Source organism: Sinohyriopsis cumingii, chromosome 9 (assembly GCF_028554795.1).
Source record: "Sinohyriopsis cumingii isolate HCF-2022 chromosome 9, ASM2855479v2, whole genome shotgun sequence".
Taxonomy (NCBI): domain Eukaryota; kingdom Metazoa; phylum Mollusca; class Bivalvia; order Unionida; family Unionidae; genus Sinohyriopsis; species Sinohyriopsis cumingii.
In genome coordinates, this window is record NC_142969.1 from 81606827 (window position 1) to 81632557 (window position 25731).

The 25731-nt window shown below is 36.9% G+C and overlaps 1 protein-coding gene across 4 annotated transcripts in view; it reads right to left on the reverse strand.

The window, feature by feature from the left end:
• Positions 1-25731, reverse strand: part of LOC149792122 (pyruvate dehydrogenase (acetyl-transferring) kinase isozyme 2, mitochondrial-like) — a 70329-nt gene that overhangs the window by 24307 nt on the left and 20291 nt on the right. For 2 of the 4 annotated variants that reach the window (XM_089970645.1, XM_089970643.1), the window contains exons 3-7: positions 19788-19859; positions 15021-15084; positions 11201-11215; positions 2246-2366; positions 936-1022 (exon numbers count right to left, since the gene is read on the reverse strand). In XM_089970645.1, the coding sequence (XP_089826771.1) occupies positions 936-1022; positions 2246-2366; positions 11201-11215; positions 15021-15084; positions 19788-19859 (359 nt within the window). The remainder of the gene's footprint in view (positions 1-935; positions 1023-2245; positions 2367-11200; positions 11216-15020; positions 15085-19787; positions 19860-25731) is intronic. The other 2 variants (XM_089970646.1, XM_089970644.1) reach the window with 1 other exon arrangement.

A 25731-nucleotide genomic window follows, 5' to 3' on the forward strand; every position in this document is an offset into this window, starting at 1 on the left:
CTATAGTGACTATTACAATTTTATTGGATGTGATCTATAAAAAATTCTAATAAGCAACAGCTTGTGCATGCAGATGTTTCACATCACAAAATACATGCAGTTGAAGTATTTAAGGTAAAGTTAGTCTGGTCCAGAACCAACAATACCACTGAATCTAATATGAAACACAGGTCTGAATCAAACACTGACAAACCTGTATCTAGATTTCACTGCAAATAATCATATTTCCATAATTTGTGCTTTTGTTCTAGTCCATATTTTAAGGGTCATTTCCATTAAGACTTATGGCAAAAATCATAAGGCTTGGCAGGTGTGGGTCACTGGCTACAAAACCAATATTGACCTAAGTACATAGCTTGTTACTGACTTCAGGATATCTCTTCAATATCAATTTGATGTCTATACAGCAAATATCTAAGTTCTAGGTTTTGTAGTTTGTTACTGACCAACGGGTACCTCTACCACACCACAGCTGGGATTTATACAATCCAAAACAGACCAGACAATGGAGTTTGTTACTCTACTGCTGACCAACCGCTACCTCTACCACACCACAGTTGGGGTTTATACAATCCAATATGGACCAGGCTATGTAGTTTGCAACTGACCTCTGGCTGCCTCTACCATATAACAACTGGGGTCTATACATCCCATATGGACATAAATACTAGTCTATATAGTTTCTTTTTTTTTATACTGATCCATGACTTATCTCTATCCACATCACAGTTGGGGTTTATACAATCCAATATAGTCCAGGCAATGTTATTTGTTACTAACATGGTTACCACACAACAGTTGGGGTCTATACAACCAATATGGACCTTAGTACTAATCTAGTTTTTTAATCCAAGTCTGGCTATCACTACCACATACATTATGGTCTATAATGCCAATATAGATCTAAGTTCATGGCTGTGTAGTTTGTTACTGACCTCTGGCAACCTCTACCACATCACAGTTGGGGTCTATACAGCCAATATGGCGGGGATGATTTGCCAACTGGGACCCATACAGCAGAGCTGAAACAAAGATAAAAATACCACTAATCTTCTTATAAATACACATATATCTAGACCCACCCCAGCTGCAAAGTCTTAAGCAAATATCAATGTTCAGACATGTTTGCTGGTGGCCAATTTACTATTTGATGAGTTTATCAAAGTAGGCATCCAGTAAGTGTTTTTGTTCTCTGTCTAGTTTCAAATACATATTTACTATTGCTATGATTCTATGGTCCTGAATTCAGAAGCAGAAAGAAGCAAAACCAACAAGCTTATTAAAATCAACAAATAAATTTTTCAATGTTACAAAGTACAAATTTAAGAGGAATTTAGTATTGTAAATTAAATTCCAAATAATCCTAATCAACTCCAAAAGTATAAAGCATTCTGAATTAATTCCAACATTGAATTTGCTGATGTACCAACAGTCTTGAATGAATTGATGTGTCAACAGGCTTGGTGCATCACAATGATATAATCCAGAATGTCATTGAATATATTCACAATAATCCCAAAGTCATGTTTTGTCAAAAAACACTTTGTAATTCCAATAAATAATTTTTATATCAATGATTCCTCTCAAATTATATCCGAACACAACAGTAAGTAATTCCAGTGACTGAATTTAGCAGAAGAATACAACTTTGGTGACAAAAACTTCTTTTATGTATATCCTCACTTGACCTATGTTGCAATAGCATTTTCTGAGGAAAAAAATTCAATTATCTTCATGGAAAATTACACCAAACTGTAAACAAGTTCCAGAACCTTCTACGGTCATAATCAAGACTTTACCTCTAATATCAGTAAAACTTATTCCTAACTGAAAACAAGACAAAACTCAGGTACATGTCAGAACTCTATCCTCAGTTATGGATAAAGGTCAAGCTTACAATACAAATTAAATATACATGACATTGTCAAATAAAGGCTTATGGAATAAATGAAGATTAAAGCACACTTTAATCCAAAAAAAGGAAACCAAAACATCACACCTCTCCCCAACCTACAACTTAACGGTAATTCTGACATGTAATAGGTGAGCAGAAAACTTGTTGGCCCTCAGATCTGTAATATATTATTATAGCCTTTTCCAGATTACTGATTATATGAAAACAGTTATTGGTTGGTTTGTTTAGCTTCAAAAAACAACTATCAATTGAATTAATTAATTTCATGCATCCATTTTAATCAAACTGTCCAAAAGCATATATTTCTGTATGGAAGTCTCTGTGCTGTACCATGCTGGTTGATCAACATCCTAATGCTGATGCGGTTGATATAAAATCGGTCCAGGAAGTACTGAATTTGATTTTCCTGTTTTCCATCCGTCCCAAATGACTCCTTCATCTCCAGTACACCCTGGAAAAAACATTTTGTACATACAGTGGAACCCTGCTATAACGTGATAATTGGGGTCCAAAAAATTGGATCACATTAATAGCGGGTTCGCATTAATGCGGGTTTTACAGTATTTTACTTTTTTCAGAGAACAACTCATTGGCATATATACACATACGTGTATTCAAGTCTAATGTAAATGATGAACAGGGTATCAACACCGTTTACTATCGTGCATTCGTGACATGCAGTTCATCCATAATGCATTTAATTCCACTGAAAAACTGCACACAGATTTACAATATTCAATAATACTGTCTCAGATCATTGTGTCTGAATTCAGCGTGTAATATACAGCATGCACAGAGTATTAACACCGTTTACCTGAAGTCTGATATCACACTGTCATGGCATGCAATTAATCCATAATACATGTAATTCCATTACAAAAATTGCATACATATTTAAACTATTCAATAATTTTGTCACACATCATTATGTGTCTGAATTCAATGGGAAAAATTAACAGCAAAATCAGGTTAAGAAACACGAAGCATGTGTATGGTTCATTACGTTCCAGGGTCTATGAATGGTCAGTATAAATTTCATACTGCTAAAATTTTCTCATATGCATTTCCATGTACATTTATCCATTGTAAATTTCCAATAATTAATGCTTGTATGCCTATATGTTTGAACAACTATAGCAAGAATGATTAACAATCAACACAAACTTTCAGCGTGCATGTAACTTTTACTTCAGATTTTTTGTGAATATTGAAAGAAACGAGTGAAAACTACTATACTAATCATTGCGCAAAGTGCAGAGAATGACTTTCATTTGTAAGCTTGCTTTTCCATGATGGTAAAATATTTTTATAAAAAATAGGAAATTAATATCGAGTTCATAAGCAAACACCATACACATGTAAAACCCGAGAATTAAGTGCAGCAGGCCTACAATAATCACGAGTCACTTTTATACAAAAAATTAAGCTGAACGCATGTACAATTTCATACCCTTTCAATTTCCAGCTAATATAGCAGACATTATTTACTGTTCAACTGACTGTGCCTAATAATACCGTCAAGCCCAGCAAACATGTTGGCAGCTTTCATTTTTTTTGTTTATTAAATTAAGAGATTCTTTTAACAACCACCGCATTGTCTGCTGCTTGGTTTTGTATGCAGTTAAAGAAGAAACACGTTGGCTATTGTTTGAGCAATGATTGTATACAGAATTATGAAGACAATCACAAAGATGAATTACTGGCTTTACTCATGGATCAGTAATAAGTAACATTTCTAATAATGTTTATTTTGGTATAACACTTCAAGAACCTGGTGAAATTATTAAATTTTAGAAGCTACGCCACGATCATATTATATTAAAATTCATATGCAAACTCTTCCCCAAAATGATAATAAACGTTTTACACACTATTTCTCATACTTAAAAAATATTTTTTTCCGGTACAAGAAAAATACATGTACATGTATTTAAAATTTCAGGAACCATGCCATGATCGTATTATATTCGAATTCATATGCAATCTCTTACCCAAAATGATAATAACTTTTTTTTATACATGTACACTATTTCAAGTACTTTGAACAAAAAATATTTTTTCCCAGTACAAGAAAAATACACATACATGTATTTAAAATTTCAAGAACCATGCCACGATCGTATTACATTTGAATTCATATGCAATCTCTTCCTCAAATTAACAATAAAGTTTTATACACTATTTCACATACATTATAGTTTGAACAAAAAATATTTTTTCATGTGTGAATGAATATAAGAAATTTCAGGAACCACGCCACGACCATGTTATATCTGAATTCGCGTTATGGCAGGGCGCGTTAAGGCGGGTCGCACTGTATCTGAAGGGTAAAATTCAACACAATCATATCTATATAGTGCAGAGAAAAATAAAGCAATGCAAAGAGGCATACAATACAAAGAGTAAAGGGAAAAAAGTAAAATCTTAAAATACAAAGTTCCATTTTTCCCAATAGATGGCAATCTTGTACAAAATCAAAGATATTCTCAGATGGATGGATATCATGTTGTGGTTGTTGTTGTTGGGTTTAATACCATTTTTCAGCAGCCAGTATATATGATGGAGGAAGAGCCATAGAAAACCCTGTTAAGAACCACCAACCCATGAGAAGTTAGTGTCAAGCCTGAGACTTGAACTCGCGCAGATAAAAGATGGCAGTGATCCATAATGGTGAGCACTTTAGGGGCATCATGTTAATCTACTTTGTTGCATGGGTCTACCATCATTGGATGCAAACTCCGTTGAAGATAGATGGATGTAGTGACCACTCTGTGTACAGCAGTTGTCCCTCCTTGATAGAGAATCAGTCAGTACATTAAGCCTGCCTGTAATGTCATACCTGAATGTTTATTGATCTTGGGAATGACATCAAAGGTAATCCCATGCTATTATGCATAACTGTGACGCCTTCATTCCACCTTGTTTATGAAGGCAATTGACCACCAATGAATTCTCCTAAATTATTAGGACTCCTTTCAAATGAAGATGGTCTTGCAAAATGTGGGAGGACTTCAAGATTTCCTTTATTTCTGCCACTGAATCAGAAGTGTCTGATTTCCAATGATATATTTATCTACTGATCCAACATGCAAAAAACTGGTCAGTGAGAGAAAGGCCAACCGCAAAACACACATGTAGAAGCAGCCATGATTTACGAGATTCACAGCCATAATGAAGAGGCCGGAGTTGAGGAACTCAATGTCAAACATTTTCCAAGAAGCTCTCTTTGACACTAGTAGTCTACAGACTATTTATTTGGGAAGATGGATATGTTTTATATGGGTCAGTAACTCGACCCAGCTGAATGAAATGTTGTGAAGATGGATTATGTTTTATATGAGTGAGGAACTCTACCCAGCTGAATGAAATGTTGGGAAGATGGTATGTTTATATGAGTGAGGATCTCTACCCAGCTGAATGAAATGTTGGGAAGATGGTATGTTTTATACAAGTGAGGACCTCTACCCAGCTGAATGAAATGTTGGGAAGATGGTACATGTATGTTTATATGAGTGAGGATCTCTACCCAGCTGAATGAAATGTTGGGAAGATGGTATGTTTTATACGAGTGAGGATCTCTACCCAGCTGAATGAAATGTTGGGAAGATGGATTATGTTTTATATGAGTGAGGATCTCTACCCAACTGAATAAAATGTTGGGAAGATGGATTATGTTTTATATGAGTGAGGATCTCTATCCAGCTGAATGAAATGTTGGGAAGATGGATTATGTTTTATATGAGTGAGGATCTCTACCCAGCTGAATAAAATGTTGGGAAGATGGTATGTTTTATATGAGTGAGGATCTCTACACAGCTGAATGAAATGTTGGGAAGATGGATTTATGTTTTATATGAGTGCAGAATTCTACCCAGCTGAATGAAATGTTGGGAAGATGGATTGTATTTTATATGTGTCAGTAACTCTACCAGGGATGGTCCTGGCTTTTAAAAAGCTGTCGCCAAAGAAATCGCCAACCTCAATATTTTGTCGCCAATTTTCAAAAAGTGTCGGCAAAACAAGTAGTGTACATTTTTCCAAGTGTTAATTTAGTCCATTAATGTAACAGGCAATGAAAATCACAAAAGATGGGTTAGTTAATACTTTAATTACAACAAGCATTAACAAAATGTTACAAAGTGTTACATGAAGATCCGTCGCGAATGTAGGGCTGCCCACTTGTTGAATGCAGTTTCAAAGTCTAATTTTTCACATCTGTACATGCTGATTCTCATTAAATTCTCGAGAGATGAGATGCAGAGCTTATTTCTGATGTCAGTTTTTATGAGGTTCATCTTACTGAATCCACATTCACAGTCCACAGTGCTGACAGGTGACACCAGTAGTCTCTCAGCAGCCCCCCCCCCATGGCTAGCTTCACAAAGCTTGTAGAGAATTGCTTCCTAAATCCCAAGAATGATCACTGAATGCTGTATAAATTTTCTCGACAAGCAAAATAGGATCTCCATTCCCACGAATGAAACTTACACGAGTCAACACCTGGCAATATTGGACCGTATATATAAGCATAAATTCACACCCAATTTAGGGATTCTTTCACTCCTGTATTTTGAGAAATAAATAATTATTATTAATTATGCAAAACTTTTTTCTTTTTTTTCTTTCTATTTCTTGTTGCGGAGTTTAAGTCTCTGCAGCCGTAACACGGGATTGATGGCAAAAGGAAAAGATCAATGAGTAAAATGCTGCACTGGCGACAGATGTAATTGTGATTGAGATTTTTTCCATTTGCTTTGTATTTATACACAGTAGTCGGTACTTCAGAGGTTATCAGTTTTCTATGAAGGTTCAGCAAAACTATTGTATTGGTATATGTAAAAAAAAAAACACAGAAGGATTAGAATTGTATCTGTTCTATTCGCGTCTTCAGAAGTCAGTCAGTTGTAGGTATAGTGCGGTAGCATGACTGACTGTATCGCAGCATACAGTACTCAGCCCAGATGTCAGCATAAGCAGATTATGATGTAACAATGCACTGTAAATATGGGGTTGTCAATACGAACAAAGGATCATTTGTGTAACAGATTGATTCTAATGCATTGCTTAGTCAAGTTTGTGGCTTCCTTTTGTTCTCCCTTTTAATTTATCCAGTCCAAATCCATGACTTTATGTACAAATTAAATAACCAAAGAGTATGTCCGCCAAAAAAATCGCCAGATGGGATATTTTTGTCGCCAATAAGGAAAAAAAATCACAATTTGCGACATTGGCGAAGCCCAGGATGATCCCTGACTCTACCCAGCTGAATGAAATGTTGGGAAGATGGTATATGTTTTATATGGGTGAGGAGCTCTACTCAGCAGAATGAAATGTTGGGAAGGTACATGGACTAACAGTATCCACCCTTAACTTCAACATGAAAACCAAACTTACCAAGTGCTTTATTGGTATGCCAACATCATGGATGAGAATTTATCAGGTGGAAGTGGTTGATTATGAAGCTTATTGTTTGGGTAAAAGCCCAAAGGCAGAAGGGTAAGGCCCGAAACTGCAACATGCAGGTATTTTCTTAATTTTACATGGTTAGGATTATGTAAGTATGCATTGGACAAGTCCACTTGAGAAATACTGACAAATGGATGGACCTTGCCATTTTGAACTTTGGGCCTTTTATGAACATGATCAGTAGCCTTGAGCTGTAATTGGACACAACTTCAAGTTGGATTTCTTAACCAAGAATAGTCCCCAATACAAGCCCAGGGTCCATAAAGAATTCTTAATAATAAATTCAAAGAAATTAAAATGTTTGGGTTTATTTCATTTTTCAAAGACTTTTAAAGACCTCAGGGTAATCTGCTCGATTTTCCCAAAATTTCAAGGCCTTGGAAATGCTACCTCATTTTTCAAAAACTGTCAAAGTCCTTCAAAGACCGTAAGAACACGGAAGCCAGAGGATGCCAGTTTTCAAATGATCTATACCCTCCTATTGTCTAGTTATGCTTTTATCTCCTTCTGGACTTCATGGTTTGGCTGGAATCTGTCACAAAGACTGGGTGAACAAGATGCAGAGCTCCTCCATAACCTATTTTATCAACCATTCGTTTTTAAATAATAAATTGGCCCATGACCTGTTGAACAGAATGAGCCTGGTGTCCACCAGAGGGTTTCCCAAGGATGGTAGAAGAATTATGTATGGGATTGGGACACCTACAAGAGAAAACCCTGTTTTTCCCTCTGCTCCCAACATGTCAATGAGAAGTAGGCTGAAATAATCTCCATTGCCTCTGTCCCTAATTTTGCTGTATCCAAGTACAGAGTCTATCCCATCTCTGCCTATTGTAATCTAATCTCTAAGGCTGCTCATGATGAGGGAAAGTAGGATTTTGTACAGATAATTGTAGAGGCCACTTCGGTGCTACCTATTATCAGATTTCTGCAATATATCCCCCAACACAAGTGGGGACCCAAAAAGGAAGGGAGTGCAAAGTCACCGCCGGGTTTAATTAAAGCAGAGAAGTGGAGTATTGCTTTGTAATGAATCTAAGTTACAGGAAGCTGCTAGCGTGTTAGCCATAAAGTGGAGACTAGAGATGTGACCATGCACAACTCAGCCAAGTGATACTCTGCAAGAGAGGCAAAATTTAAGGGTGAGGAAACTTGTCCGTCTATGTTGTAATATGGAGGGTATACATATTAATGACAGTGAAATCTTTGTCAAGGCTAGGAAAATCAGTATGATAGGTGCTGTGCAAAGTGTATCAATATGGAGGAAAAAGGTGGAAAGTAGCTGACTTGATCAAATAGGGACTTGTTTTTACTAGGATCAATGATCTTTCTGACAAGCAATCAACTATTTCAACAATCTTCAAAGATTGGGGTAAAACTCTGAAAGACAGATGCGTGTCATCTTTATCTTTATCAACTAAAGCCATAACCTTATATGCTGTAAACGGCAGTGTAGGATTCTAACAATTTCCTCTATGGCAGCTTTAAAACTGAATTCAGTTCGTTCCATGTTTGGGTCAGAATTATCAGTTTAAGAATATTTTTCTTCTGGAGTTCACACAGCATTTATATATCAAAAACATATTGGTGTGTAGGATGTGCTACACATTTTCTCATATTGTTTGTTTTTCATTTCAATCTCAATTAGTTTCAAAATGGCCTTTTCTAGTGGAGTATTTGCAACTCTAACTTCACAGACCTCTTTCAGATACTGTCTAGTGTCATGCATGTATTGTGCTGTACAGGCATTATGAGGTTCAAACTGTCATGAAACTTTCTTACTTAAATCCCAAATGTATCAGTTTTGAATATTGTTTGCAATAGCAACAAAGCAAATTATGCATATCTTTACTGTGTGCTTACTAACTTTTGTGCATGATTGTGGGTGTATCTTAACGTAATATTTGTAAAAATGTTTACATTGCCTTTAAATTTAGAATGTTCTAGACAATGTACTGGTTTACAGTTTGAGGTAATTTTCCAGTATGATGATTGAGGGTTTTTTAAACTCAGAAAATGCTACTGTGACATAAGGTCAAGTGGGGTCAAGTGTCAAGGTCAAGCATACAAGGTTCTGAAGTAAACAAAACTCCCATTCCTATCTTAATGTTAGTCTTTCATTTGTGTTCAGATGGTATAATGGTACCAATTGCGCAGGTCCAGGTTGGTGGAGCTAAAGGTGAAGGGAACACTGCATTCAGAAATAAAGAACAACACTAGCTGTGACTGGTGCATTACGTAAGAGTTGTTACTTTCTGTTGGGGATAAAAAAGTTCAGCCTCTTGGCAACATGTGAGATTATGTTAATTCTTATCTAGATCATATTTTGTATTTTTTATGATTTTTTTAAAATGTGGTACACATGGCTGAAACTGAGTCAGATCTGTTGTGACTAGATAACTCTTACCCCTGTCTATTTCCAGCAGAGTTATCTCTCTTAAATGCAATGGAGTACCTGGTTTTGTCCTTGTCAAATTGACAATCTAGCACTGTTCTCTATGACAGCGTGTGACATGCATGCTGAGGTAGGATAGAAAATATATTTATTTCACAAACATTGGCATTGAGGTATATGGAAAAACAATTGGTACCGTGATACCTAAAGGGAAGAACAGACTCATAGTGTATCCATAGAAATGCATATATGTGGGTGGCATTTATGAACTTTAGTAGTTTGATGTAAGAAAACAAATGGGTGCTGAACAGTTTTGCTCAAATATTGAAAGTCCTTTAAGAATAAAATGTATGAAATCTTCAGAAAATAGCACAAGCTGGCTTTGGATGGGGACTTTTGATAACTATGGCTATGACAGATATAGACTTGTGTTGCCTGATGCCTTTATGTCTGTGTTGTTAGCTCCTAGATTGGAATACATGCAACAAAATAAGTTATGTAAACATAATATAGTTGATTTTGGCCAAATATGGACTATATTACCTTTAAAGGATGAAAAATCATGTGTACAAAAACAACTATCTTGTTCTTGTAAGGCACACCATAAACCAGGACAGAGAACACTGTAAGTAGATAGATCACTTGTACCATGTAGGATGTTCTGGTACGAGTAATTTTAGGTAATTTATTAAAGATATGGTATTCCTTCCCACTTTGATTATAATTGTCCTGCTCTAATTGTCCATTTTTGTACACTTTCCTGCCATGAAATTGTTCACGCAGTTTATTTGGTTAAGTTCTCTTGTATTCCCTTTTGTTGAAGTAGCAGGGAACACCAAAAGACAAGAGCAGTTTCTTTAAGTCAGCATTTCCCATTGACACTTGTATAAGCCCAATTATAATCTACTAATTACTTTCAATTAATTCTATTTATTTCTGTCCAGCTGTTCTTGTGGAATTTCCATATTAGGTCCAACATGACCAAGTAATAACCATTTTAGTAACACAATGCACATTCGTTCCATTCAAATTCACAGTTCTTGAAACTTTGCATCTCATCGCAAGAATCCAAATTGGCATGGGATTATATCTGAATGATTATGGAAGGCTGCACTCTACATGCTGACATTGTAGAAAATATGAACTATGTGATATGAAAGAGACGCGTCATCTTACAAATTAAAATTACATCACTCGTGAGGTCTCCATTACATACAGAAGTCTAAATGTTAGGTTCTCACTTTATCATTAATGTATTTTTGGATAATTTAATTGCAATGAAGTTAATACAGGTTGTTCATGAACTCATCTTTATTAATTTACATGGATAATATATTAAAGGAAATAAATTTACCACACCTTATGTATATCATTCAGTTATCTCCCTTACACCAGACACCACATTTCCAAAAATAAACACTCACATTTTCAGTGACTGGCTATGAAAATAAAGAGAAGATTTGTGAATTATTATATTAGCCCTCAATCTTGATGCAATGTAAGTAGAAGCAATTTAATGATTTCTCACAGTAAAGTTTACAAGTCTAAAAACTGAAAAAGTATGTTTTGTTTGGTAAAGGTAAGTTCCTGCCTTAGAACTTAGTCATTATTGTTAATTTCTTATGCAGAAGTCATTTAAATTATATGTATCTATATTATCTAAATTATGCACCCTTTTATATTAGACGGAAATGAACACAACTTCACCTGAAATTTGGGTACCTGTATGGGATGTTATAGCACAGTTGCCTTTGGGCTGTCCTTAGACCTATGGGTCCTTGCCCCCATATATTTGTTCAAGGTAAGGTCATCAAACTTTCACTTCTCATTTTTCGTATTGCTGATTTTACCTCCTTCTTTTTAGATACACACTTTCCTCCTTTTTTTAACTTCAATTGATGCACTATACTTATTGTTTATATTTGGCATTTTTCTGTATTTTATTCCCCTAATTTCACCCCCAATCCAACAAAACCACTTAGAAGCAAAGATTTACTATATTTGGTGACTGAATGGCTCACTGCATCAATTGTATTCACATGATAAAGGAGGGAAGTTTACTATTTGTTACATACAGGATGGGAAGGTAGACCTTTGTGCAAGGACTGGGAGGTTAGTGACCTCATGTATCTGCAGACAGTGTAAAGTGTTCAAAGCTTATACTTTATAATAAGATTGGGTCATGTCCACCTGCCTCTGGTGTTAAATTTGCATCTACCTAACAAATATAAAGTCCTTTCTTTTAGGTGTATTGTACATTTTGAAGTACGAAAGGTACATACTATTTGGTACATTGACCTTTGACCTAGTTATTACATAATATGACATAATGTGATTTATCCCATATCACCCATGTGAAGTTCAATAAGTGCTGATATGAATAAGATACAACTCATAGTTAAAAGAATTCATTTTATGTCAAAAGATGATTTTGCTAGTGAAGCAAAAGTATGAAAACAATAGTTCAAACAGCTCAATGACATTTCTATACACTTTCATATAAGACATAGCTTAGTATCTCAGAAAATTGTTTTTCACAAGTGAGACTAAGTACATTTGGTACCTGTACAGTTCTGAACTATTTCACAGATTACTGGAAAAATTAAGGTTTGCTATAGGTATAACGGTACCAATTGCGCAAGTCCAGGTGGGTGGAGCTTAAGGTGCAGGGAACATTGCATTCAGAAATAAAGAACAACACTGGCTGTGATTTGTGCATTATGTAAGACTTGTACTTTCTGTTAGGCTTTTAAAAAAGTTGAGCCTCTTGGCAACATGTGAGATTATGTTAATTCATATCTAGATCATATTATGTATTTTTTTTTTTTAAATGTGGTATACATGGCTGAAACTGAGTCAGATCTGTTGCGACCAGATAGCTCCTACCCCTGTCTAGTTCCAGCAGAGTTATTTCTCTTAAATGCAATGGAGTACCTGATTTTGTCCTTGTTGTTGTTCTTGTAGGGTTTAACACCATTTTTCAGCACACAATAGGCTATACATGGCGGTCAATATTAATGGTGGAGGAAGAACCCGGGAAAACCCCGGAAAGAACCACCGACCCACAAGAAGCTACTGGCAAGCTTCTCACATACCCACATTAGCCAAATACGAGACTCAAACCCATGCAGACAGAGGTGAAATGGCAGTGATCCGTAACGGAGAGTGCTTTAGACCACTCAGCCACTTGCGGCCCCAGTTCTGTCCTGGTCAAATTGACAATCTAGCATTATTCTCTATGACAGTGTGTGACATGCATGCTGAGGTATGATAGAAAGTATGTTTATTTCTCAAAACATTAGCACTGAGGTATATGGAAAAACAATTGGCACCGTGATACCAGATACAACTTGAGAGGAATCATTTAAATTATTCATTGCAATTACAAAGTGTTCACTGAATGTTTGGACCAAAACACTATTTTAGGATTATTCTAAATTCAACTGAAAACATCAAGGACATACGTACATCAGCCCATTCAAGACTCTTGGCACAACAGCATAATCAATATTGGAATTAAACTGGAACACTACACTTTTGGACTTGTGATAGAACTTTTAGGATTATTTGGGATTCAAGTCACAATACTGAAAGTTCCCTTTAAATTTTCACTTTGTATTCAAGGGATATAAATAATTTGTTAAATTTCACTAAACTTCTTGTTTTTTGCATTTTTCTGTTACTTACTTCAAGATGACAGTGTCATAACAAAGACCATGCCCAAAATGTTACAAATGTGCAATATGATTTTATAATATATTCTGGAAAGGCCGTCTACACAAGTATCCAAATTGCAGATTACAGTTTATTTGTCCATGACATTTTTCTTTCATATAATCATTTTAACAAGCTTGCCAGGCCAGACAGATGGATGAATGGTCAGGCTACAAGAAACCCCACCCCTTTTTGTATGCTTATCAATTCAAGCAACCAAAAATGTCATTATGATGAAAAAGGGTGGAACAGAAATAAGACTGAGAAAATAGGAGGAAAAGGAGGCAGAATTAAGTCAATATGACTGAGAAAACTGAGGGTGGTAGAGGGAGACAGAAATAAGTCATTATGACCGAAAAAAATGGAAGACAATATTTGAGAAACTGGAGACAAAGATAACATTATCTACAAAACATCTAGGTCATGCTATAATCTCCTATTAAAAATGAAAAGCATATATGACTAAGTAATCATGCCTGTGCTCGCATTCTGTCTAAGACTGATAGTGTCTAATTACATACTCATAACTTACAGCCAACAAGTCTTATAGAATTGGAAGCAATTAGGGGTTTACAACTCACCTGAGCCATAAACTGCTTACTGCAAATATGTCCGACACAAATATAGCATTGTTAGCAAAGATTTACAACACATCTAACACATAAATAGCATACAGCAAAATAAGTAGGACAGACAGAGACTGAATTGATGAGGAACTTTTTCAACTGGCCTGAGCCATAACAAGGGCGCTCACACATGGAGGGTGGACACTTGCTTGTCCACGACCCAACCTCTGATTTCACCTCTAAACAGGTTTTGGCTATCATCCATAAAAATTAATGGCTGACCACTACATGTCAACAACCCCACCCCCAATAATAATTCTGCGAATGCCCTGAACCAAATACAGCCTACAGCAAACTGTGTAAAGAAATGTAGGGTTTATAACTCATCTGGGCCATAAATAGCTACAGCAAAAAAATCTGACAGACTGTATGAAAAAATGTAGGGTTTATAACTCCTCTGGGCCACAAATAGCCACAGCAAAAAAATCTGACTGTGTGAAGAAATGTAGGGTTTATAGCTCATCTGGGCCACAAATAGCCACAGCAAAACATCTGACAGACAGACTGTGTGAAGAAATGTAGGGTTTATAGCTCATCTGGGCCACAAATAGCCATAGCAAACAAATTTGATAGACAGACTGTGTGAAGAAATATAGGGTTTATAACTCGTGTGGGCCACAAACAGCCACAGCAAAAAAATCTGACAGATAGACTGTGTGAAGGAATGCAGGGTTTATAACTCCTATGGGCCACAAATAGTCACAGCAAAGAAATCTGACAGGCGGACTGTGTGAAGAAATTTAGGTCATGTAACTCACCCGTGCCACAAATAGCCACAGCAAAAAAATCTGACAGATGGACTGTGTGAAGAAATGTAGGGTTTATAACTCATCTAGGCCACAAATAGCCACAGCAAAAAATTCTGACAGACAGTGTGTGAAAAAATGTAGGTCATGTAACTCACCTGTGCCATGGTTTCTACCACATTAGTGTGGCGATTCCTGATCTTTATCAGCGTGTCTGTAAACCTGCAAAAAAATACAATGGAATACTCAAACAACAATACAATGGAATACTCAAATAAAAATACAATGGAATCCTCAAACAATACAAAATAATATTCAGACAACTACAGAACTGAATATTCAGACAACAACATAATGGATTATACCAACAATACAACAATGCAATGGAATACTCAGATAACAATACAATGGAATACTCAGACAACAATGAAATATTCAGGCAACAATAAAACAAAATAGTTAGGCAAGAAATACATTAGAATACATACAGAACAATACAGTGGACTACTCAGGTAATCAATAAAATGGAACTCAGCAATGCAACACAATATGCAGACAATACAAAAAATACAATAGAACTCAATATTCAGACAAAAATATAATGGAATACTTCAACTATTCATTAAAAGTTGCAATTATCTGCACACGTTGGTATACAATTCATACACTTGCATGTATTTCGCATTGCTGTAAAGCTACCATCAGCAGAAGGGTTCATTTGGTACGTCATATTTCATATATCTTGTAAATTCACATGGAATAGCACAACCATCTGCCCTGTGGCCATTTTGAATTTCATGGTTCCCACGCTTTTCTAAATATAAACTTCCAGGTCTTTTCCAGATAAAATTAATTTTTTCAAGGTTAACATTTAACCATTACCGAATGGAAATTAAAGAACATTTTGGATTATAAAACATGCGTTTTCCAAATCTGAAGATGTTTCTCTTTCAAGACTCCAAAACATATGTGTCAGAAAAGATGATCATGAACAAAACCACTAAATGAGTCACAAGAAACAAACCTGACCATACTCCTATAAATTGGCATTTAAAGCCATTTCATTGTACAGAATACAAAGTCTAACTTTACTTTGCTTACCTGCATTATGTTGTTACATGGAAACAACATAATGAGCACACATTTTTGTTTTTTTCAAACCTTTAATTCTAAAGAATTCTAGAGCAATGTATGTGCATGTTATACAAAGTAAACATTTCCTATCACAGTATGAAAACCCCCCCCAAAATAAATGCAAAGTATTAGAATCTTATCTTGTAATGAAAAAAGTTTAACTCTGAATTTATGTGTGCCAATAAAATCTCAAACAATATTTTTCAACCAATCTATACTCCTTATGATGATCTGGTTAAAAATCCATCATTTAAAGACATTTACAAAAGTGCTGATTTAAATTTTGACAAAAGACCTTCAAAATTATATATTATTGTATAAAAAAGGACTTGAATTTTTCTGTAAAATCAACTTGTCATCTTGTAGTTCAATAAACCAAATAAACCAGTCCAAAAACCTGTACTGATACATGGGCTCTTATCCTTTCTTAATATATTAAAAATGGTACGACAATTTCCCATTTCTCCCACTTAAGATCTGAAACCAATGCTTCAAGCTACATGTCAGTGTAATAGTTTCGCATCAAAGTTCAGCTCAGAGATTCTACATTTTCTAATCTGTGTTTCCTTCAAATATTCCAACCCCATTTTTCATATTTGGACATTTAGGATGAAGTATGGGTTCAGAGCAATTATATATAATATATTACCAGCGGGCCCAGCATATTTAAACTATGTTAAATTGACTTATAACTGCACGAAATCGAGAGGAAATTTATTTTCTCAAAAATGGCAAGTATTATAATCATTATGTCTTTAATCTGCTGAAAGACTAGACGAAATTCGGCAAAGATGAAACCTGACCTGGTGCAACAGGCACTTGATTCTGGGGTAAACTAATCATATGTACACTCACCAATTAACATGTTAATTGGTAAGTGTACACATGATTAATTTATTCCGGAATCATGTGCCTGTGCCCGGTACTCGCCATTTGCATTAATAGTTAATGACTTCACAACTCTCACACAACGGCATCAAAAGTCCAATAGTCACATGATATCAACAACTCCTCTATAATGTCGTTGTACAAAATTTCAATTATATTAAATTAAAGTCTACCTTTTGTAAAAACAAGAGAAAAAAAAAATTCTCAACATATTTATTTAGAGAACAACTACAAGAAACTTGGCCAGTCTGATTCATCAAGCAGAGTAGTCTGGTTTCCTGCTTTGTATGCTCCCCGTGTGAGAGAGCACAAGTCAACGTAGTAGTTGCGTGATACAACAAAACTTCGGAAGTTGGTCTCGGAAAAAATATAGAAAATTTTGTGGTCTTTCATTTTTGTATTTTTATTACAACTAGTATATGAATTTCATGTAATATTTTTTCTACAATATTTGAAAATGATGGTTGTGAGATTGTGTGTGCTCATGCAACTAGCAATCAAAATTGTTAGTACCAGCTCAAATTTCATCAATGCATTAGTTTTATCATCTTTCAGCAGATTAAAGACATAACAATTTTAATAATCGCAATTTCTGAGAAAAAAAAACCATTATTTTCATATAGATTTCATGCAGGAATAACTAAACTGAATGTTTAAGTTTGCTAGCCCATCCATAAAGCTGCTATAACGCCACCATGTTCGCCTCTTATGATCCTAGACTGGTTGTAAAACAAAAAATCTACCAGAAGAATCTAATCCACCGAGTGTTTGGATTGTCTCAACAAATATATTAATGCAAGCACCCAAATGATCCATGCAGCAACCTCTTAACTGATTCAGCCCCGATCCCGTCTGTAGGCATGATGAGGCTGTACCCTACTTCCAAGCTCTGCAGCATCAAGGTCATTTAAGATACACCAACGTGGATGGTATTTAAAAAAAGCAGACAGATATAGCTCTAAAATGATATCAAATAATATGGAAGTTCTAGTTGCACTACAAAATACAGATAGAAAAACCTCATTTTTTGGACCCGTTTTTTTTCCACCCAAAATTCACTCGAGATTGGAATACGATTTTGTGTCCGGATTTTAGACCTTTTTGGCCTCAGATCTAAGGCATACTGGTCTTAACAGCACACAGACAGGAGAACCTTTGCAAAAACTAGGATAAGGTGGGCATTTGGAATAAATTGCGGTCTCCATATGAAAATGATGTGTCCATTAGGCAAAAAAAATAAATTTTAAAAAATCCAACTTTTACCCTTCTGCTCATGCGCAAGCAAAATGACCAATGGAAAATGATGTTTCTAATACAACTAGGCATTAGTCTCATGAAAAATCTGTTGAAAGCCGATGTATTACGATGTATTCAGAAACAGCCCCCCAAATGTCTTTCCTGCGCACATTTCAGGCAAAAACAACAAAAACCTCTGGGGACGATTGAGTTAATAGTCTGGTTAGAACTCAATAACTTTAACTCTCGGTCATTTCAGTTATGACTCAATTGCGTAATTGTTTCGGGCATCAAGTTGCGGCAGAAAATTCCAGGGTTTAACCCCGACTTTCTTCAATATTTGCAAAATTTAAAGACTTTTCACGGTAGGGAAAAACATTTCCATTTCTGTGTGGGTCTGGAACTTGTGTTAGATATGGCTGTTACCAATGACCGGTATGTGTCTAAAGTATGCACAGGTTTGTTCCAGAAATTTCTGCATCCAGCAGAATTGCACATTTTAATCAACAAGTGACAAGAAACCCATGTATTGGCCATCTTTATAAACACAGATATCGACGTTTGATTTAACAGACTAACCAGTACAGTACTTGCTAGTAAGTATGAATGGCACTTTCTTTAATGGTCAAAATTTACCTGTCCATGGACAAGTAACTTTGCAAAAGGTGCTCGTCCATAAGTACATATTTATCACTTGGACAATATAGACAATGGATTTCTGTCACCTCCACCACCCCCCCCCCCATCATTTCAGAGCCAACAATTACTCACTGGTATTTCAGCAAAACTTTCACTGCCCCAATGAACTCATCTACTTCAAAACTTTCAAAATCACCATCATCATCGCCAGCTGCCAAATTATATCATAAGACGAATCATGAGACAATTATAGTTTAGCAGTTAGAATGTGTAAAACTAACTGCATGGTAAAACAATGGCAGAATGTTTGTTCAAACCCCAATGTAGCAATCAAATTTAGTTTTACAACCATTCATGTCAACCAAGACAATTCAATAGATGCTTACCTAAAAAATTTCATACTTCTAGAACCTGAAAATTTCAGACAGTATAAGACACTTAATGTCCCCCTTGTCTACTTAACACATGACCAGTATGGCACCATAATGAAGGACAGGACTCTATTTAATGTACCCCTTAACACATGACTAGTATGGCACCATAATGGACAGGACCCTATTTAATTTACCCCTTAACACCTGACCAGTATGGCACCGTAATGAAGGACATGACCCTATTTAATGTCCCCCTTAACACCTGACCAGTATGGCACCATAATGAAGGACAGGACCCTATTTAATGTACCCCTTAACACCTGACCAGTATGGCACCATAATGAAGGACAGTGCCCTATTTAACCTGTTTAATGTCCTCCGTGGTCTACTTAACACACGAGAGAAAACACAAATTTTATTTCGCACAATTGCAAAATGATGCAATGAAAAGACATTTATGCACATTTATAAATCTATCCCTAGTCATACACATATGTAAGATATGGATTTATAAAGAAAAATAATTCAATCAATTTGGTTTGTTTTAGCCTATAAAATCATTTATATCCACTCTGTAAGCTTTCTTAATAAATTTCCTCATATACAAGCAAAGACCTTTTAAACTGGAAGATGCTTTGTTTGAAACAAACTTACTGTGAGAGATTCTTGGGATTTTCAGCATCTAAATTCTCAAATTCCAGGATTTCTGCAAAACTCTGCTTATACCTACAAAAAACAAAGGCAATATTGTCTATGTAGCAGTATGCAGAAAATCTGAAAATGAACACACAACATATCCCCATATATTCAACTGTGATGCAAATATATCTTGACATGGGAGAGTTTCTATAAATGGAACATAACAAGCTTAAATAAGAACAGGTAAACTATACTTGTCCTTCATAATAAATACCCTCAATATACATGTACCATTATCCCTCTAAACACTACACTTGTCTTTCACAATAAATACCCTCAATATACATGTTAACAGGGATCGTCCTGGGCTTCGCCAATGTCGCAAATTGCGATTTTTTTCCTTATTGGCGACAAAAATATCCCATCTGGCGATTTTTTTGGCGACAGACTTTTTGGTTATTTAATTTGTACATACAATCATGGATTTGGACTGAATAAATTTAAAGCCAGAACGAAAGGAAGCCACAAACTTGACTAAGCAATGCATTGGAATCAATCTGTTAAACAAACGATCCTTTGTTCTTATTGACAACCCCATCTTTACAGTGCATTGTTACATCATAATCTGCTTATGCTGACATCTGGGCTGAGTACTGTATGCTGTGATACAGTCAATCATGCTACCGCACTATACCTACAACTGACCGACTTCTGAAGACGCGAATAGAACAGATACAATTAATTGAATGGCTAATCCTTCTGTTATTTTTTTTTTTTTTTTTTTTTTTACATATACCAATACAATAGTTTTGTTGAACCTTCACAGAAAACTGATAACCTTTGAAGTACCGACTACTGCGTATATATACAAAGCAAATGGAAAAAATCTCAATCACAATTATATCTGTCGCCAGTGCAGCAGCAGCAGAGGGGGCGAATCCTACAAAGGTCTAGAGACCACCAAATGATAAAATAAGCCTTAAAAAAAAAGCTAATCCTACAACAAAACGAGACTTCCAAATGCTAAAATAAGCCTTCAGAAAGGGGGGGGGGGATTCTACAACAGCAACGAGACAAAAAAACGCGACCCCCCCCCCCAACTTGTTGTCGCCGCCCGGGGGCTGCTCTCTTCGAGTTTCTCACGTTAACCATACAATGTATCAAGTCCGATACGGTATCGTGTCCGCGGGTCGTGTAAATTTATTGTCACAAATCCATGCGGGGTTCTTTGAGCGCGACTAAAGAAATTTTTGAATTTATTTATGTCCATATCACCGCTACACCATGTCTGATGAATGTTTCTCAGCGTGTGAACATCAACTCCATTAAACACCGCAAGAAGATTACAGTTGTCTCTAATTACTTTAGGAATTTGTGTATAACGCTGAGTAACATAAATCACATCAGTGTTTTTATGACGACCTCGTGAAAATATTCTTGCAGGATTTTTTTGCTTGTCCAGCATCACATCATCATACACTACTAGGTTATTTATTTCCCCGTTAAGGTCTTCCACGGACGGAGCTTCTTCAATATCAGTTATAAATTCAACAACATCCTCGCCGTCTTCACTCAGCGCTTTTGCACTCTCATTAAAATCTTTTATAACATCATAACAACGTTGATCATCCACAGACGGAGCTATCAAGTATAGTTTGTCCCATTTCATCCACTTTATTATCATGTTCAGTAGCAGTTGCGTTTTACCTGATCCTGACGGTCCTATGATGATCATTCTGATAGAATTTGGTAGCACGGAATTATGCTTGACTGGTTCTTTCCTTCGCGTCGCAGAAAAATCAGTGATCTCCATTTGTATATAAGGAATAATAATTATGGATCTATATTGTGTAAAGTGTAAGGCACGAACCCCTACAAACGACATAACAACCATTACAACAAAAAATAACAGACAAGCACTCTCTGGTAAGTGTGCGCGATGTGGCACAAAAAAATTTAGATTTCAAAAAAAAAGCCTGACAAAGTCAGCGGAGGTGACATCGCAGCAACCCTCGGACGACTTCCAGGTACCCCTTGGGCTAAATATCCCGGAGAAAAACATCTTCCGGGATACAATTACTGCGGTCCAGGGACACGACTAGATATCAGACTTGATGAACAATCTAAACCAAAACCGGGAGAGTATCCGATAAACGCTATCGACGCAGCGTGTCACATACATGATGTTGCTTATCGAAGTAAAGATCTACAAGACAGGCATATCGCGGATGTGAAATTAATTCATGCACTAAGCGCCATAAAAAATAAATCATTTAAGGAGTCACTCGCTAATTGGTTAGTAAGATCAGCGATGAAATCTAAATTAGCATTAGGCGCTGGATAATTAATAACAATGGAAGCATTTCCAATGCAAGCGATTTATTATTCCCCAATCGGATACTGGAGAGGTAACTCAGCAATTAATAAACTCGCCAACGCGGCATCAGTAACACGCGAGGTTGCCAAAAAATGGCTGTCAAAACAAGCAATATGGCAAATCTACTTACCACCACCTCGACAAATCAACTTTGCACATTTTGATGTTAGTACCCCCAATGAAGTTCATCAGGCTGACATACTATTCCTGCCTCATGATACTGTCCGTAGAAAAACATACAAATACGCGCTAACAGTAGTTGATGTTGCTAGTAGATACAAAGAAGCAGAACCGTTAGCGACTAAAACAGCCGCTGAAGTTGCCTCTGCGTTTAAACGAATTTATCAGCGAGGACCTCTAAACTGGCCACGATTATTACAAGTTGATCCTGGTAAAGAATTTCAGGGCGCGGTATCATCACTGACAAAGCAGCATAACGTTGTTATACGACGAGGGCATACTGAAATTCATCGGGATCAGGCAATTGTTGAGCGATTTAATAGAACACTCGCTGAGAGATTATTCGGATACCAGTACGCGAGGGAATTCATTTACGATACGAGATCTCGTGAATGGGTTGCAAGACTGCCAAACGTGATAGCCGCACTGAATAATGAAATTACCAGAACAACAAACATGAGACCTGTAAATGCAATCACAAAAAAATATATACCCGGCGTCGAACGTGGACATATTTCAACGCAGCCAGGGACGCTAGCGTCCCCGTTGCTGGGTAATGTCACCGTTAGGTATTTATACGAACCAGGCGAACTAGAAGGAGGAAAAAAGAGAGCAACCGATCCAACATGGAGTGTTACTACACATAAGATATCCAGCATAACCAGATCAACTGGGAGAAACGCAATCTACAGATTAGATTCAACTGCTCCTCAGCGTGGATTCACACGCGAGCAACTTCAGGTGATTCCCACGGATACACAATTACCACCTCGATCACTTAAATAACTGCAGCAGCACCTCTGCGTCGATTACACTCAAGACAGGTCAACATCACATTTTCACGCGTATGACCGCGATTACTATCTATTCTATCTACGGTAAATTGCCTTGGATTATTTTTCGAATACTGCCACAACAATAAACAATTACAACTTGCACAGTGATTATTCTGCTGTTGTTGTAATTGTATAATAAATTCAGCATCGAGATCAAACTCTCTACCATTTTTTTTGTCGCTCTGTTTGTAACCGGCTAATTTCTTTCTTATTGTATCATCGGCGATTGATCTGTTGATGCTGTCGTTGACAACATCATCTAATACAATTCTTCGTAACTGACCTATCCTTCTTACTCTGGACACGGCTAAATAGACTAAATTTGACCACTCGATGCGATCATCAACAATCCAAACTGTTGTATCTGAAATAGTTAGTCCCTGCGAACTGTGGATAGTCATAGCGTATCCTAGCGTCCACGGGGATTTGCTCATTTTCAGTGCCTGTTCAACAGCATCAACATCAACTGTGACAATATCATTTAATACTAAATTCTGTTTCTCCACCCCCGACGCAGTCCCGCGCGTTGGAATATCAACATCAATATTCTGCAATCGCGTATCAGCTGGTCTATAACACAACGGCACTGGCAACATGGGAAATTTCTTCTGATGTAACTGAAATAACCGCTGCTGAAGTGTGTCCCTGACTATCTTTCTACTTGCCACAATTAAATCACCTGGTTTCCACGTTTCCCAAAAGTCGCTCAGCTCCGTCTCTGGAATTATTTCACGCATTATCTCACACTGGACTTTATTGGTTTGTAGCCTGATCAGTGCCTTAAACTCTTTCAGCGTTTCATCGAGTGCTCTAACATCGTTAGTTATTTCCTCATAATAATCTACAAAAGTTTTCAGCCACGTGTGTGGAGATTCACCTGTAAATGGGGGTGGTTGACCATGATCGCCGCACATCACCACTGCGGTATTTTTCTTTAGCAGCCAATCCAGAAACTGTTTTAATATATCTAACGGCACAGTGTCTATCTCATCCCAGATTATTTTCTCGGGAATATATTTCGTTCCCATTCGTTCAGGTGTCCACGTGCCGCCGCTGTATTTGAAAAAACTGTGATACGTGCACGCGTTAACATCCCGTTGTCTCATCTCCCTGGCAAGTCTGTGTGTGGGAGTCAGCACGACCAAGTCAGAACCGCGAAATAATTCAATCGCCCGAGTTGTCTTACCAGAACCACCAGGTCCGTTCAGATAAACTGTTTTGTGTCTTGTAACAGGATCGTGCACCGGCGGCAGCAACGAAGTTGCCCCCGACGAAGATATTTCTGCGCTGCGATACTCATCCACGATTTCAACGTCAGCTGATTCACAATATCCGTGTAACATTTCATTCTTTATTCTCCACGAGCCCCACGATGGATCATCCGATATAACATTATTCAACACCGCTAAGTGTTTTTTACTAATATAAAATGAATCCGTTGCAACTCTTACTGCGTCAACGGGGAATCTATTAATCATCGACAACAAATTTATGGATACATAAGCTAGCATCGAAGATCTCAAATGTGTGTACTGAGATGATTCTCCGTCGATATAACTAAAAACAGTCCCTAGTTTTTCTCCGTTTGACAGAAACACATCTTCGCGTTTACAGAACATGTTGTTCGTGGCTGCATCAGCGACAACAAGATCCAATTCAGTCTTGTCCATGATTAATCGACTGTGATGTTGTTTATGATCATACGCTCCACCTTGAGTGAATTTTCCTATTATTTTTCGTCCTAGATCTTTTGCTGTGCTTGCATCATTTTTGATAATATCGTCGATAGAAGTTTCTGGATATTCTCGTGACCAATCTTCGATGACTTCTTGTGACGTAACCGGAGTTGGCAACCAAACTTCGGTTTGACGACAATAACATATAATCGCTTCGCTGACCGTCAGCGACAACAGTATTCGACTGTCAAGCATGTATCGCAATAACACTATCGGTGCCCATCGCTGTTCAACGAAATGTCTGCCAAACCAAACATAACACACAACATGTAAATCCTTAGCGAATTTAAACGACGACACACGAGCAAATCCGGTCAAGTCGAAATCAGGCAATGGTCCGTTTACAGCAACTCTTGTCATCGAGTTTGTAACGTGGCCAAACCGTTTAAAATATTCGCTGCATTCTCCACGCCCAAGGAAACTTCCTGGATAACACGCCGTCATGTCCACGGATATCATATCGCGGTAATCATACCGAGTATTCCACAAACCGCCGTGTCCGTATTCAACACAGCTCTGTTGGATATCCGCAAGAAAACTTTTCGGAGTTGGTCTCCATGAATTTCGTTCCCGGGCTACATGCGCGGCAACACCCGGGACAGTAAAACAGTGTCGCAGTAACGTATCAGTGTCCGTCGCATGATATTTTTCTGCGAGTTTTTTCATTTCGTGCTGTAACGCCGCCGTTCTGTATATTTCCCCGTCGGGTCTCACAAACTGATTATATTCTCCATCTTCGCTCGAGAATAACCACACCGACACTGGATCGGTTTTACTTATCCGATGAATACAATCAAACATATTTCCCGAGTAATACTTCACAACACGGT